Source organism: Salarias fasciatus, chromosome 8, assembly GCF_902148845.1.
Source record: "Salarias fasciatus chromosome 8, fSalaFa1.1, whole genome shotgun sequence".
Taxonomy (NCBI): domain Eukaryota; kingdom Metazoa; phylum Chordata; class Actinopteri; order Blenniiformes; family Blenniidae; genus Salarias; species Salarias fasciatus.
In genome coordinates, this window is record NC_043752.1 from 6,126,182 (window position 1) to 6,142,761 (window position 16,580).

General features: G+C 50.2%; 1 protein-coding gene across 3 annotated transcripts in view; it reads right to left on the minus strand.

The window, feature by feature from the left end:
• Nucleotides 1-16,580, minus strand: part of LOC115392835 (protein NO VEIN) — a 32,151-nt gene that overhangs the window by 4,547 nt on the left and 11,024 nt on the right. For all 3 annotated transcript variants that reach the window (XM_030097458.1, XM_030097457.1, XM_030097459.1), the window contains exons 16-40: nt 16,069-16,284; nt 15,022-15,148; nt 14,715-14,943; nt 14,463-14,610; nt 13,917-14,094; nt 13,657-13,834; nt 13,357-13,483; nt 12,635-12,760; nt 12,165-12,315; nt 11,975-12,087; nt 11,492-11,642; nt 11,135-11,383; nt 10,770-10,982; nt 8,223-8,404; nt 7,926-8,109; nt 7,453-7,595; nt 6,572-6,753; nt 5,021-5,280; nt 4,724-4,946; nt 4,481-4,655; nt 3,566-3,692; nt 3,292-3,378; nt 1,403-1,585; nt 1,048-1,313; nt 604-752 (exon numbers count right to left, since the gene is read on the minus strand). In XM_030097458.1, coding sequence (XP_029953318.1) covers nt 604-752; nt 1,048-1,313; nt 1,403-1,585; nt 3,292-3,378; nt 3,566-3,692; nt 4,481-4,655; nt 4,724-4,946; nt 5,021-5,280; nt 6,572-6,753; nt 7,453-7,595; nt 7,926-8,109; nt 8,223-8,404; nt 10,770-10,982; nt 11,135-11,383; nt 11,492-11,642; nt 11,975-12,087; nt 12,165-12,315; nt 12,635-12,760; nt 13,357-13,483; nt 13,657-13,834; nt 13,917-14,094; nt 14,463-14,610; nt 14,715-14,943; nt 15,022-15,148; nt 16,069-16,284 — 4,367 coding nt within the window. The remainder of the gene's footprint in view (nt 1-603; nt 753-1,047; nt 1,314-1,402; nt 1,586-3,291; nt 3,379-3,565; nt 3,693-4,480; nt 4,656-4,723; nt 4,947-5,020; nt 5,281-6,571; nt 6,754-7,452; nt 7,596-7,925; nt 8,110-8,222; nt 8,405-10,769; nt 10,983-11,134; nt 11,384-11,491; nt 11,643-11,974; nt 12,088-12,164; nt 12,316-12,634; nt 12,761-13,356; nt 13,484-13,656; nt 13,835-13,916; nt 14,095-14,462; nt 14,611-14,714; nt 14,944-15,021; nt 15,149-16,068; nt 16,285-16,580) is intronic.

Below are 16,580 nucleotides of genomic sequence, written 5' to 3' on the forward strand. Positions count from 1 at the left end.
CACACGCGCACAGATTACAAGGTATTGCAGGATGACTTGAAAGACACGCAGTCAAATAGCTACAGGAATGAGAATCAAAAGCCGACATCGATAAAAGGAATTGAACCTCGTGGGCTTAAATGTTGACGGTTGAGAGTTCCAGACCCGAACAGATTCTTAATGCTGGCATTACAGAGGGGGAACGGAAGACCTGCTGACCTACTGCCAAGTGGTCCTGATGGCTTACTCAATGGATCGGTGTGAGTCTGGTGTCAAATTACAGCCACATTTTTTTTCCTTTTTTCGTTCCTGAGTAATCGAAGCCATTGTGCCTGTTTTTCTTTCGTTTTTTTTTTCTAGAGGTGCTGATAGACCACATATCATCTGCCCAGTCCATTTATATTGTAGGATCTTACCTCAATCCTGAGTCCTAATCTCAATGTTACTTCCTCTGATCTCTCAACCTGACCTTAAATTGACCCCTGAACCTAAACTCAGGCCTCATGCTGAATTTCATCCTGATCGCCTTCATTCTTTTAACTGAATCTGATTCTTGAAAATGAGTTTTGGTTTCCAGCAGACGTTCTGACTGTGAGGACAAACCGATCGCGCCCTTGGCCACACCTGCAGATGTCCAGCTGGGCGGAGAGGTGATCCTTCTGGATGTAGAGCTCCTTGTCGTCCTTCAGCAGACAGATGACGTCCTGCAGCTCCACGGCGGGATCCTCGCCGTCGGCCTGGTTCAGCTGGTAGCGGATGTACAGCCGGCCCACCTGCGGACCACAAACACACAGGACGGTCTGCAGGATCTGTGCAGAAGCATTCTGCTTGACAGACAGTGGGGGAAGTGATACTGAGGACATCGGGACCGTCACGTGGCGAATCCGTCGCTGAGCTTGGCAGCAGATGACAGACTTGCCACTGAGCTGTTCCCGCAGAGCAGAACTCTGGGACACAGAACTCAGAGGAGGCGGCTGCATAATGAGCTCCTGACGAACTAAATGAGATGCTAACATGAACGAGGAGGTCTGTTGTGTAAATGAGGCCCTACGTGAACCGTCTCCTGACCTGTCCGAAGGAAAGGTTCTTGATCTTGGCCGCGATGTTGCCGTCGGTGAGCTCTGCGTAGACCTGGCTCATCTCGTCGTGGTGGTAGAGGAACCTCTGGATGTAAGGCACCACCGAGCGCACCATGGCCTGCATGGAGGGACACGGCCTGAAGGCCTCGGTCTGGGACTCCGACGTGACGCACTGGGAGAGCGGGCAGATCCCGCAGATCTCCAGAAACAAGAGACGGTCCGTCTCATCGAAGGCCAGCGGCGGCGCTCGCTCTCCTGCAGCGATCACACCATCGTCAGTACCTTCCCGCACAAACCAGGAAGATCGACAGGAACTCTAGAGGTCATCGGTGGCGGTCACGTACCGGCGTTCCAGGTCTTGGTTTTCGACGGGGCCTTCCTCTCTGCCGGGGGCAGGTTCAGCAGACACACCTTGCGAGGTTTGAAGATCTTCTCCAGCTCCTTGCTGTCGCTGATCATGGGCTTACGTGCCAGACTCACCCAGTTGTTGTCCTTGGTGGGGAAGACCTTCTTGTCGGACACCATGCCTTGGCAGAGAGAACGAGAAGAGACGGAATGAGCTCAAGATTTAAGAAATGTGCCTTTTACTTCTTTGCTGGAAGGACGAAGGCACGACTGTTTGGGTAACGGGGGATTGACGACACTCAGAACAAGGGTGAAATGACAGTCTGCTCCTGATCGCTTCTGAGTCCTGAACCGTCAAACCCGACCGCTGGTCTGACAGGCGGCCCTCGTGACCGGACCGTCACCGGAGGGCTTCTGGCGCTCAGAATAAGAACGATAAGACGCCTTTCGTCAAATGGACCGAACACTCCGGCTCCTCATCGACTGGGCGGCTGGATGCACCGCCCGGAGGCAGCGGCACACACTCGCTCCTCATTAGCAGGAATCGAACAGACAGCAGGCGCTGCAGCCTCTCCGTCACTCGTACAGTAAGACGAGCAAATACCCTAACGAGAAGAATCAAACAAATGTTGCTGTGACTTTTTTTTCCTTCTCTTGGTGAAACTATTCAACCCCTCCATCGAAGATACCAAACATATCTAAAACAAAGTGATGGTATGCTCACATTGTATACAGATGTGTGTATTGTGTGTGAGCGCTCAGATGTTTGTTGTAGCTTGAGGAGCATTAATTGGTTGCGCGAGCTGCTGGATCACAGCTGCAGAAACCGCCGAGCAGATTGCAATAAATAACTGTGCAGCGTTTTCAGAGCGCCGGTTCACACCTGTGCCCTTTAAAGCTCCTTCACGTCGCACATCTGGTGCGTCACCGTCAGCGGATTAAGCTATTTTTTGCAGCGATAAAACACAGATTGTCCCAGATTCTCCGAGGGGAGGGTTTTATCATCAGAGGATCCTTCTATACTAAAAAAAAAAAAAAAAAAGAAAAACTAAACATCCTCTTGTTCTTAGTTCAACATTTCACTGCATTATTGATTTAAGGAGCCAGGGCTCAGAAAAGATCTGCGTCAGATCGTTTTTGAGGTTCTCCTGTAACATTACAGCATTTTTGCATAATTGGTCTCTTGTTTTATGCCGTTTGTGGCCGACGGTGTCGTAGTATTCCAGAGCGGTCCTGGTCTTAAAACGGCATTTGACTCAGTTACGTAGCTTTGACAGCAGTGGCAGCTCGTTTTCATGTCTGTGTCATAAAAATAGTTTTGTCACGTCTTTGGCGTTTTCAAAAAGTTTTGTTTTCAGTTGCTGTCGTGTGAACGGGACCCTTAATGTGCAACTGGGGTTTTTTGGGGCTTGAAGAGGGTGGTAAAACTTCTGTTAAATTAAAATATGAATATCAAAGTAGTTCAAGCACTACAGCAGAAAAATGACGGACAGCTGCGGAGGAAAATTAAACAAATGGACAAAAAATGTCCAGAACACAATATAAAAGCATAATGAACTAAACTGAACTATGTCCGTAGTGACGTCTGAGGGTCAATATAAACTTTGTCGCACGGTGTTTTGGATGTTTTCGGAGTATATTAAATCAAACGTTTCCCACAGCGCTCTCTGCTGCTGCAGCCACTTCCCCGCTGCCGTTACCTTACGTGACTGCTTCCCCACTTCCCGAGCGCTGCGGCAACAAATTCTCCCCAGCCGCTTTTAAAACCTGCGCCGCACTGACAGGTGGTAGATGGAGCTGGGATTGCCAGCGGAAAGTCTGTCAGGGCGGCAGATTGAAAGGGGGACAGAGAGCGCCGCGTTGAGCTGGCGACACGAGCGTTACTCACCTTTCAGAGTGGAGCAGTAGCCCGGGTTGAGACGGGGCTGAGAGATGCTCTCATGCTCCCCGGCTGCCAGAATCTTGCACCTCAGAGCTGGTAAAGAAGAATTATGTTGTATTATAACCGAATACATTACATTGCGGGACATGGACGAGGGGAGAGGGCCGGACGTGACAGTCGCTGAGCGAAACAAGCGGCGGACAGATGGGACACGAGGAGCTGAGTCATCGGATGCGAGGAGAGACGGGAGACAAGCGGCGGACGGTCCGGGCGTCCTCACCCAGTCTGGCGTACAGCACGGACACGTCCTGCAGCACCTCGGCGGTTGGGATGGGAGACGAGGAGCAGATCACCTCCAGCAGGCCAACGTACTGCCTCATGTTGGGACTGGGATCCACGTTCAGCAGCTACGAAACACACACCGTTCAAACCGGGCCTTTCCGGACAGAACGTGGCCTCCTCACCATTTAATCAACAACAACAAAGAGCAGGCTCTTCCCATAGCTGTGGTCATGCTAACGGCGAGCCATGGGAGCTGAGATGGGCTCGGGGAGATCGCAGTGTCACCGGGACCATGATTAATGATTACAGATTTCAGTACATATAAATAGCAGCAGATTTGTGTGATTCCAGCAGCTGTCTGTGGAGATTAGGTCTGGCTCAGCACTGCAGAGGGCAGGGAAACAGGCGGACGCACAAACAAAGGGTCTAACAGGGTGAGAGGCTCAGCCCGGTGAGGATTCACATGTCTGAGAGGGATCCGCTCCAGTAATCATTAAAAGAAAAAAAAAAAATCGAGCCTGTTTTATATCTGCACCTCAGTATAAGAACCAGAGAGACTGAGGAAACATGGAGGAGGCACAGTGGTGCAGTGGTTCGTACTCATGTAAGGCCACTGTGAAACTTAAACCTTAGTAAAACATTGTGTAGTTTGGTATTTACAGTAATACTATTGAAGTTATGAAATAAAACTTTACAATTATGATGCTATATACTAAAACTTGTATAGGAGTTACTATGACACTGCATTGTGGTTGATTATACTTTAAATATATTGCTGCACCATAAGATCATGAGAAATTATATGACCAAAAAAACAGCATAATATGCATTTTCTTAAATGAAAGCGTAACATATCGCATTGAAACTTCCTTTTTAAACAGCAGTGCTGTGATGTGACCGGAGAGCGGCTCACCCTGATGAAGAAGTCTTTGAGCGGGCTGTAGAACGGAGCCAGGACCCGCGGCTCCTGGACGGGGCTGTCCGCCCTCTGGGTGTGCGCCCTGTAGCGCTGGAACATCCCGGTGGAGTCGCTCCAGCACACCTCCTTCAGGTGGAAGAAGCGCCCCGAGGTCCAGTCGCCGTCCAGCCTGGGGAAGCAGAGGATTCTGGTCTCTCTGTCTCTGGGAATGGGGCGGCGGCGCGGCGGACGGCCTACCTGCTGGCCTCCACGAAGACGGCGGGCGTGTGCTGGAACAGCTCCTTCAGTCTGCTCTGGGAGCTGTTGGCCTGCAGGTAGGTGTAGACGTTGTGGATGTGCTGGACGGTGGAGGTGAAGGACGCCCCGCCCAGCTCGTCCTCGTCCTCCGCCTCGGCCGTCTTCAGGCACCACTTCTTCAGGTAGTCGACGAGAACGTCCACTGAGACGGTCTGCCTCATTCCTGAGGGATTCAGGGAGAGAGCGTCAACGCTTCGGAGGAATCTTCGCTCTGTAGCGGCGCGGTGGCATTCGTACCGAGAGCTCTGCTGAACTCGCTGGAGTCCAGGTCCACGTAGTCCACGTGCGTCCCCAGCAGGCTGGAGACCTCGGGGGACGTGAGGTACACCGAGCTGGGACGGAGGTACTTCCTCTCCTGCTGGCCTCCCTGCTGGGGGCGGAACGCCGGCACCCACTCCAGACGGCACAGGTAGTGGTAAAAGGACGACTTGATGCTTCGGACCGGCCTGCCGTCGCCGTCCAGCAGCTGCGCCGCGAGGTACTGCGAGTAGCGGTGTCTGCCGGGACGAAACAGACGGTTTCAATATGGACCGGTGGCTCTGCGTTTGTCTGCTCTCTCACGAACCACGGTTTGAATCCGTGGTGATTGCTCCTCTGATCGTCGCAGTAACGCGCCGTCACGTCTTCAGCTGCGGCTCGCTGAGCTCCAGCTCGCCTCGGTGACAGGAGTGTGTGACCCACATTCATCCACACAACTTCGCTCGCTCAGCACCGCGGGACGATCGACGTTAAATGCAGTGAGAGGATTTTCCAGTCAAACCGCTCTGCATTTCAGATTCTGCTTTTTATCCCTCCGTTCGATCATCAGCGAGAGAAACTCAGACGATTCAGAAGAAATGAAGCGATGAAGGTTGTTCTACTTCTGAATGGTATCATGGCTGAAGAAACGCTTCATCACAGTTAAACTGTTATCTTATTGGTCAATCCTGTAAAGTGAACCTCAGGTGATAATCCACCTGCAGGCGGTTGATTTTTTGCACTTGAAGCCTTGTTGTCATAAAACATGCAGGAAGAACAAGACAGCCTCTTTAAGAACGGGAAACTTTTAACACGCAGCCAGAATAAAACATGCAGGCTGCGGTTTGAAAGATGGGAGAATTCGGTTCAGGATCTGCTGTGTTGTATTTCTATTTTTTAGCCCATAAATGATTGAGCTGGATGACAAACGGATGCTGAGTTTCAGTTTCCAACCCAACTCTTTCACAGAGGAGCCGTGCTGTTAAAAAAAAAAAAAAACAGGTTCAGTTTCTCCTTTAATGTGTTTCTCTTGCTTTTACCTCCAAGTCTGAACTGGAGGAACCTCGGCGGAGCGACCGGGAAAACTTCTCGACGCGATGCCGAGCTGATATCGTACGCTGTGACCGTTCGGCAACCGAAATAGCCCCGTTCTTCAATTATTCATCCATCTGGGATGAAAATTGTGCCTGCGTGAGTGAGCGTGCCGAGCGTGACCTCCTAACCGACAGCGGTGTGTCCTCGAGTCGCTCGCGCTCACGTGAGTCACCAGACGTGGCCGCACTAAAAGCCCTTAAATCCAGATTAATAATCCGATCTCTGCGGGGTCGTCAGGCCCAAACAAAAGCCTGCCGTGTCGGTGCTTTTCCCCTCTCAAGAAGGAAAGTCTTTTACCACAGTAATCACTTAATGGCCGCGGCAGAAATAATGAAAATCGCTCCGTGACCTCCACTAATCCCAGAGCCGGTACATCCGGCCGCCGGATCCCCCCCCGGGTGGACGCGCACCTTTCTGGAAGCGGGATGAGCGTGTGAACGTGTGGGGAGGCGTTACCCCGTGTCCCAGTTGGTCTCCAGCAGCCTCAGCAGAGCCGCCCTCTGCTGCAGGAGGCGGGGGCCGGGCAGGTCGGCCGTGGCCAGGGCCCGGAACTCCTCGCAGGGGTAGTCGTCGATCACGCAGCCGTCCGCCGGGCTCTGACGCCACGCGGCGCTCTCCACCGACCAGGGCCCGGACGCCTGCGGGCCGGGAAAAAGCAGGATGAGCTTCACAGGCAGCGGTGACATTTGGCTGAAGCCTTTATCTGCAGTGGATTATGGAGCTTTCTTTTGTGCGGCTCCGATTACATCCCTCTGTCATCTCTCAAAAGCAGAAAACGTGTCCGACAAGAGACCTGACCACATCCTCTGACCTCTCCACTGGAAACTCACACGACAGTTTCCATCCCAGAGATTAATCACTGAACAAAATCTGACCAATTTTTGAACCTGTGTCAACATAAGAAGTCCCTCAACATAAAGATTTACAAAGATCTAAATATGTCCAATTCATTACTAAACCGAATATCATGAAGCTGTCTTCCTGTCTCGGATAAACTCGGCTGACAGATAGCGGCTGCTGCACCTCAGAATACTGCGGCAGACAACTTTCCAACACACTGTTCTGGACACACGATCAGCGCCGGCGTCAAATCCACGCTCATCCCCCTTTCATCTGCGGCTGAGGCTAAAACAGGCACCGGGAATGTCGGCCCGGCGACGTCCCATCAGCACCTGCTTCTCCTCCTCATCTCCAAAGCACCTATTGATCTCTCGGGCCGCGGCGGGGGGGATCATCATCCTTTAATCGACGGCGAGCGACGGAGGAAGGTTCGGCTCTGCGCAACCGGTAAATATTGTGTCCCTACGTAACGACTCTGAGAGGGGCGTCCGGCTCACCAGGTCTGCGGCGGTGAACGTTCGCCTCTCCTTGCGGATGATGAGGCCGTCTCTGACTCCCAGGCGGCTGAACAGCTCCCTCCATCCCGCCACGTCGCCGTCCGTCTGCACGTAGCAGGAATCCAGCAGGATCCAGTCGCAGCCTGGAGGACGAGAAAGCAGGAAGACTGATAAGACGCTTGAAACTGTTCAAATAAATATTTAGTTACAACTCTGAAGAACTTTCTGAACTCTGAACACACCCGAAGCTTATTTTTCCTGATGTAACAGTGCAGATTTATGTCTATTTGTTTTCTTTGTTTCTTTCTCTGGTCACACATACACTACACTCAACACTGCCCCCACAGGTCATCAGTAGTATTACACTGTTAGCTACATTTCAGTAAACCAAATTACGCATGTAAAGAAGAAGTCAAGAAGTAATGCTGGACAAACGTGTGCGTGTGTCAGGATTCATGAGTGTGACGACCTACCGGGCAGTTGCGTTGGCAGGTCGATGTTGCCGTACCCGGGGGAGAAATGCACCTTTTCCTCGGCCGGGCACAGCAGGCCCCTGTTGGTCAGGACTGGTATTGCAGCGTCTGAGTCCTCCTGGCTGGAGGAGGAGTGCTGCTTGATGAAAACCAGGTAACTCACCACCACCGGCTCGGGCTTCGTCTGGGAGCGGGTCCGATCGAACACAGAAAGCAGAGGATAAGAAACAGGGAAGCTCCCTGGGATTTTTTTCTTAATTCAAATCAATGAAAAGAGACAGAGTTTATCGTGCTCACCTTCCACTTGTTGCTCCTTATGGTGGGGTAGATGTGTTGCTCCAGCAGCTCCTGAGGCTCCAGCTCGTGAACCCCGAGTCGCCTGAGCAGCTCTCGAACCTGCTGACACTCCAGAGGCTCCAAACAGTTCAGGAGAGACGGGTGAACCACGCTCACGTCCTGGTACAGAGCGGACAGCGGCCCTGAGGACAGAGGGAAACGTTCAGCCAAACGTTCATGCATTAATTCAGGAGACAGTTATCGAATTTAGCATATCATAGCTAGTTGGATCAACTAATCTTGCTGCTGTCATGATATGAATGCTTTTGACTGTCCTAGCATGCTCCAGCACATTGTCCATCCTCTCTGTATCAGTAGTTTTGTAAAATAAAGTGCAATGTTTGGGACTATAGAGGACTGCTGGCAGTGTCGCGCGGGGCTGTTGTGGCTTTTCTGATGGACTTTATTTGAGTTTGTTCCGCTGCACTGACTTTTTAATGTCATCTGGTTGTGTCTCCACGTCACTCGGCTGTTGTTTTATTCAGCAGTGCTGCACTGTGTGGAACAATGGCGATGTTCAGTATGTATGTGAGAAATGAGTGACTGTAAATGTTCATGCATAATTGACTCCTCTTAGTCTTACTTCATTATAACCCAAGTGAGATGAATCTATTTAATTTGCCTCTTTCACAAAAACAAACAAACAAAAAAAAAATCCCGTGAGTGACACAATTAGATGTAAACTTTTCTAAATATCTGCCGGTGAAAACCCCTGGTGACCTACTTTCCTCCTTCTGAGGGGATGCTTCCCCACGGATCTCTGTCCTGCTCAATATTTCAGGGGAACACTGTGTTTAACTTCTCCGTCTCTGAAGCGATCGCTCTCAGCTCTGTCCACTTCACTTCACCTTTCGGGCGCTCGCTGGCTGAGGCCTGCTTCCAGCTGATAACCGCTGACCTGGAAACGCAGTCAAGGCTCGGCTCTCAGTGATATCATGTCCTGTCGACTCGCTGCGCTTCTTCTCTCTTGCCGACAATCGAACGTGTTCAGTCGTGAATGGCGGCCCTCGTGGAGGTCGCTCGGTGCGTCTGACACGCCTTACTGTTCTCAAAAACACGCCGCGATGCGTTTATCTGAAGGTGTGCAGCCGTGATTTAGTGCATAATAGTACAGTGGCACAGAATGAACACAGTTTTGACAAAACTGATAACAACCACAAGTCCAATATTCTGTTCTCAGTGGTCCTACTTGGTATATATCAGATGACTCTAACATATAGCTAGCTTTTTCTTTTATCTCGTTCTGACAGTCAAAAACAGCTGTAACACAAGTTTTTCTGTTACTGTAGCAGCATTCTGCTGTCACGCAGTGACATCTAGTGGTTCCAGATGGTATGTACTGTTATATTTTAATACAGAAACTGCTGCTTGAATGAGAAGCCAAACAAAAGGGTGGAAATTTGTTTTCTTTTTGTGGGGAGATCAAATCACACTAACTTCAGCCAAAACATTGCACCAAATTCAAGCGAGAGCCCAAATCTGCTCTAGATACATGAAGAAACGTCAGCGCTACAGCTCCGTGAACTCAAGGCTTCTCGTGCTTCTCCATGACTCCATCGGACCCCAGGTTCAGAGTCAGTGGCGTCCAGAGCCCTGCGACCACTTTGACCGCTCGGTCATTAAAGCCGGCCACACAGCAGCGGAGTGTGGAAATCAATTATTCATGCTTGCCATTCCCGTCGTCTTCGACTGAGGTTTCTGAATGTGATGACGCACAGGAAGCGCCGTCTGCTTATTCTTAGAAAGAGGTCAGGCTGGTCTGAGACCCAAATGCAGCTTTTGTTTTACACCTCCTGGGCTGACCTGGATGTCAGACTGCGAGGACTCCTAAAAAAAAAAGGAAAAGCTGACGCAGAACCTTAGAGAAGGTTGTCAGTGTTTGACCCACATTCTGTTTTGCAAGCTACTGAAACATCAGAGGAGACAGTTTGAACCACTTCCACAGTGTTTGACACTGGGCGTCTCCCTGCAAATAAATCATAGGAATGAAACTAAAGAACTTTGATTTGTCCATTGGGATCACTGAGAAAAAGGAGACGCATTGGTCCGAAGATCGATAGGAACAAAACAGACACATCATCGCAATCACATCTTAAGAGAAACGAGTCTCACTAAAAGTGTAGGCAGGTAGTGAGACACTTAGTGGAAGGAAAAATAAGCTCAGATATGTTGAGCTGTTTACAAACCAAAGAAGCTGCACCACTAGTTTCCCCAGTCTGTGATTCTGCAGCTCCTGATTTCAGGCTTTCGCAGCACCTTAAGCACAGATGGAGTGTTACATGCGCACCTCGCACCATCACCAAGGTGATACATATTTATCCGGGTTTTTTTGGGTTTAGATCACATTTTTAGAAAGCGGGCCTCGTGCTTTTCTCTCCATCTGCTGCGCCGGTTTGTTGTGGTGGCGGCGGCTGATTTAGCACGGTGCTATCATCCATACGTTCTCTGCAGGCGCAGAGTGTACGAAACTGTGCTTTCAACAGTGAAGAACTTCCTTTTAAAAGGCACCTTTCTGGGACTGAGCTTTCTTTTTCTTGGTCGTGCTTTCCTCCAATGGAAAGAAGACTCCCTCCCCGCTCAGCGCAACCACGCGTCCGTCAGCCAGGGGGATGATGGGAAGATCTCGGAGGGTCTCCAGGACGGAGTCGGCCTCTCCGTAGCCGTGCTCCAGAGCTCGGAAGTTGCAAACCAGCAGCTTGGCCAGTTGCCGGAGGCCTCCATCTGAGAAATCAAGGAGGAAGACGAGCCAAATGAAAAAGAAAATCCTTCAACTTGGGATTTTTTTTTTTAATCATTTCATACGTAGGTAAAGTCAAAGGTCACTAAAATCTCATTAAACAGAACATGACCTTTCATCCGCTGTGAAAACACACCTGAATGGATGCCCTCCACTCTCATCAGCTCCTTGGCCATGGCTGTGGTTACCGTGGTAACGTCCGATCCCCGAAGGCTTCGCACCCCCAGGTGGGCGAGCAGGGAGGCGGGCGGGGCGGGGCTCAGGCCGGGGTGGAGGTAGGACAGCGACAGGTGCCGCTCCAGCTCGGCGCCGCCGATCACGTCGCGGATCACCGCGTCCTGACACACCGCCACCTGGGACGGGAACTTCAGCACCACCGTCCCGTCTGAGCGGGGGGGGCATTCACAGAGGGAGACGTGGTGGAACGTAAGACAGGATAAGTACAGATGGTGAACTTCAGGAAAGCTGCAGCATCTGGATTTGGGAGCGATACCTGAGCTCTGTGTGGGCAGGAAGGCCTTCCCCTTCAGCAACTGAATGATCTTCCCAGCGACCGGCTTGAAGAAGTCCAGCACCTCGTCGGGGAGGGGGACGAACTGCAGGAAGTGGCAGAGGCCCTTCAGCCCCTTGAACTCTGGGTGATCCTGGAAGGAGGAAAAGGAGGAACACTTGATGAAAGTTAAGAAAAAGATCAATGAAATGGTTGTTTCATGGCATGTTAAGCATTCTGGTCTTACGAAGCCTTTGCTCAGGTTAATCAAATGTATTGCAAAAAACTAAAAATACTGGCCATTCAGTGACCTAACTTTGAGACTCAATCCACATTTTAGCCATGGAGCTTCGTTCAGTTTGCTTGTTTGGGACATTTTGGATAAAGATGGAAGAACACCACTGAAATATGTCAAAGGTAAGCTTTATAAAAAAGTTTCTTATAAGGACTATTCAGCATTTTCCTGAATCGATCATTCAGTCTTACTGTAAATACATCCATGGCCTGGAGGAACAGTTTTGGTATTTCAGATCGAAGCCACTGGTTCCACGAGCTGTCTCTGTCGACGTCCTCCCGAGACGACGGGATGTCGAAGTCGGCTGGAGAAGACACGGGCTTTCATTAGGAGCCGCGCGTTTGCGTTGACGAGCGAAGCGCCCGGGGGCGCCGTTCTCACCCTGGATGATGAAGCGGAAGCCGAAGCTGCGCAGCGGCAGGTAGGCGAACACGGGCTGCTTCTGAGGCTGACAGGCCGCGTCGCTTCCCGCCGTGTCGCCGCCGAGCTGGAACGCCAGAGCGAGCTCGGTCGACTCCACGTCCTCTTTGGTCTGAAGGAGGAGGAGGACGGGAACAAATCAATGTCGCAGCGGCTCCACACACTTGGAAACAGATATTGATCTGAGCGTCTGTGAAGAGCGAGGCTGTCGGGAGAAAAAACCGGAGCGCGGAACTTCTCCAAAATGTTCCGCTCTCTCGGCTTTGTTCATTCTGTTACATAACCTCACTACAGGTAACGGGTGGCTGCTGCCTTCTGGAGACCGAGGTGGCGGGGGGGGACAGCTCAAAAGACTGTGGAGTCACTTCGGGTCGACGGGTTTTTCAGTAAATCTGATATGGAAGGCGATCAGATTCAGTGAGACGGATCACCTTGGCGGCGGTGGGCCGCAGCGTGCTCTTCACCACCAGCCAGCGCTCCACGCCGTCCGTGTGCTCCACCTCCAGCACGTTGTGGCTCAGGTCTTTCCGGGTCATCGTCACCACACGCTTCTCGCTCTGCAGACAGGGGCGTTTGGTTTACGGCAGAGGGTTTCAACCCGAGTGAACAGTGTATTTTCAATTTTGTTTCACTGGAAAAGCACAATGATTATCAGAATGGGTTCAAAACAGCTGAACCAGGCAAAACTGTGAAAACAGTCAGGACAGCTGGAACTGCTGGAAAAGGATAAAATTGCTAAAAAAAAAAAAAAAAAAAAAAGAAAGAAATAAGGAAAAAAGGAAAAAAGAAAAAAAAAACAAAGGAAAGTAATTGAGAAAAAAAAATACATCTTGAAAAAATAGCTAGATTTTTAAAAACTAACCATTAGGAAACTCACAGTAGCTGAAGAGGTTAAATCTCCAAAAATGGCTGTAAAATCTTAAAATTAAATAAAAATAACTAAACTGTAGCTATGACACCTCATGAATTTAACCCATTTTTTTTGTTTTCGTAGCGATTTTGGATAAATTACATGTTTTGCGGCTCCGCTCATATTTTCATTTGTTGAAAAGAATCGTGAAAACAGCTTTTTCGGTCCTAAATGTTGCAGAACTCTGTATCTGCGTCGCATTGAAATGTGCGAGCCGCGCTGCTGAACCTGGCTGGCTGTTACCTGGTTGCAGATGGTGATGGAGCGCAGGCGGTGCAGGAAGAGCAGCAGGGACGGGTGCACGTCGTGGAAGAGGTTTCTGGTCTGCTGGCTCTCGGTGCGCAGGGGGAGGCTGATCTTAGTGGTCCAGCTGATGAGAGAAGACTGCATTAATGACATCAAAAGCAAAAAAACTAGAGACTAAAGGGTTTGTCGGGTTCATGGTTGCCGGTGTTTTCTTTGGCGAATGGAGATTCAGTTCTAATGAAATTAACTTCTCTTTCTTGCTGCGGTTTTTGCTTCCCGATCAGTCGGCGGTCCAACCTGTGCTGACTGACGTCCTTCAGCTGTGCCCCCAGCGGCCTCTCGTCCTCGCTCCAGTGGGGAAGGATGTATCCCATGGGGCCGCAGGTCTTGTCGAAGCGCAGGTGGAAGCCGTTGGAGTGAATCTCCGGACAGTCTGTGACCTTGAACACGGACTTGAAGCCGATGCCCTTTTGTCCTACGAGAAGCGGGACGAGCGGGATCAGCGGCGGCCGAGGCGAGTTTGAACTTCGGGGGAGGGGGAGGGGCGTTTTGGGTACCTATGTATCCGTATTTGTGTTTGCCCTTGGTGCTGCGGCCCACGTCGCAGATGGCCCTGATGTTCTTCTCCTGGAAGCCGGTCTCGTTGTTGAGCACGGTGATGCAGTCTTTCTCCACCACGAAGGCGAGCGCGGGGATGACGCCGGCCTCCGACGGGTAACCGTTGTCGTCGGCGTTCTGAACAACAGCAACTGAAGTTAGATCTGTTTTCACCGCCTAAAACTCAAAGCTAACAAACATGATGCCTTGGTGATTTGGTTTCTTTTTGGTCAACTTCCGATTACTGAACTAACAGTCTCATTTGTAATTTGACACCAGCCTCAGAGAAGATGGGAATATTATGATGCTTTATTTCATTCATGTACAGACTTATTCCTTTCGTTTTAGAAGATTCTCTCAGTTTTTGTTCAATTTCCTGATACGATCCTCAACTTCAAGTTGCACTGGATGAGGGATTAAGAGGCTGGTGTCAAATTACAGAAGGGACTGATGAGCCAGCATCGGAAATGGTCGAGGCTTCATGCTGAGAGGCTCCGGAACTCCACCTGGATGAGCTCCAGAACGAAGTGCGTGTCTTTGCTGTAGAGTTCGGTGGAGAGGCGGTCCAGGCTGCGGCCCAGCCTCTCCTGGTGGACCTGCATCAGCTTCTGGCCTTCGGCGGTCAACTCCACCCCGATGCCAAACTCACTTTTCCTGTGGGGATTTAACGAGACGAGAGGAACAGAGCGCTGATTGAGTGAGGGAACCCTTAAATGGACAGAGTGAACCTGAAGCGATGCGGCGAAGGCAGAGCAGACCGGATGTCCTCGATGACGGCTCTGTGGGGATCGAGCGCGGTCTCCGACTGGCAGCTCCCAGCATCCTTTTCATCGCTGTCGGACTTCTCCGGGCTCTCTTCCTCCCCCCGTGCTCCATCGGCTTCGCTGCTCATATCCGACGTCTCTCCGTCAGCGGGCGAGACCAACTCATACAGTTCCTCTTCGTCCTCCTCCTCTTCCTCCACCCCTCCATCCTGCTCGCCGTTGACTTTAAGAAGAAAAGACATTTAGCAAGCAGGAGTTAAAACGGCTCCACGTTCACCACGATGGGAGTCCTTTGAATCACCTGGCTGTGAGCTGTGGTTGAGCTGTGGGAACACAGAGCTGTCGTCCATGACGCTTTCCTCCAAGAACTCGTCTTCACTCATATTCAGAGCGGACTGGCTGCTGCTCTCCGAATCTATCAAATTAGACTGAGAGCACGACAATGAGGTCAATCAGAGGTCAAGAAAACAGCTGATAGATTTTTTTGTGTTTAAGTTTCATGAAAGTTCTGCGTATAGATGGCAACGTTTCGAAAACGATGTCCGTTTACACTGAAATGGCAGAATTGCTGACAATATAGTTAACACGTGGTGTGAAATACAGTGGAGGTAATTCATAAAAATTGCTTCCAGCTAAAATTTGAAAGAACAGCCAAGATGTGACTTCTCTCAGGCCGTATTTACAAAACAGCGTTTCAAGTTTTTGTTTATATCAGTTTCTATAGAAAGAGCAGTAATGCCAAAAACAATGTAGTCTCTACTGGGTGCTGTCTTTATATAATAAACCACCCATATATGCACGCAGAGAAGAGTACATTGTAAACACTGAAGCTGCTTTAAACTGTCTGTCTTCATGGTTTTGGTCCCCTTACTGTCTCTATGTCAGAAATAAAATGTGTCTCTACTTATGCAGATGATGGTGTCGTCAATGCAAACATTATTGTTAAATACTGTCACAGTTATTATTTTGTGTCTATTTTATTGGTAATGTTTTGTATATGTGTTATTGTTTGTATTCTATATTCCTGTCCACTTAATACTACAATAATGAACATTTCCCCATGGTGGGACTATTAAACGATTATCTAATCTAACTTATTTGAAATGCTCTGTTAGATTCAAGAGCGAAGAGCACACACTGCATTCATTGTTAAGAATGAATCCATCTTCTAAACTGCTTTTCTCAACTCACACTCAAGGGAAAGTTCGACTTTTTGCAGATGACACTGGATTATCATAGTGCGGCTAAAGCAGTTGATGGATATGTTGTGTTTGACAGCTGGTTTACTGAACTGAAAGCTGACACTCTGATTGAATTCCGCCGTCTTCCTTATCGCCTGCATTCTGACCTTGGCCTGCTCCGACGGTGCGCTGCACGTGCTGTAGCTGTGGCTCCTGTCTGGGTCGAGCTTCTTCTGGTAGTCCCTGACCCAGTCGGTGATCCCCATCAGGATGCCAAGTCGGTGCAGACAGTTGAGGTGCTTCGGGTCGGACTGGGCCGCGGTGATCAGGACCCCCTTGGACACAGCCTGGCCCACCACTCGGGAGAACGGCTCCAGGAACACCTGCCGGCGAGATTTCCGTCTCAGTTCTGAGCATCTGGTTTAAAGACGACAGCTGCAGCACAGACAGGCAGCGGTCCCAAACTTGCACCGAGACAGAAAACTGCTGTATGCAAGTCAGTGGTTGGCATGACAACCGTGTGACAGATAACAACCACCTCCTCATCAATTTAGAGGAGCGGATTAGATTCGCAGGCTCTTGCTGCCCACTCACTTGGTCAAGGAGACACTGAAATGTTGTCACAGTTTGTATGTTTGTTTGCTAAAAGCTGTGCACCATCTGCTCGCAAGAGAAGAGC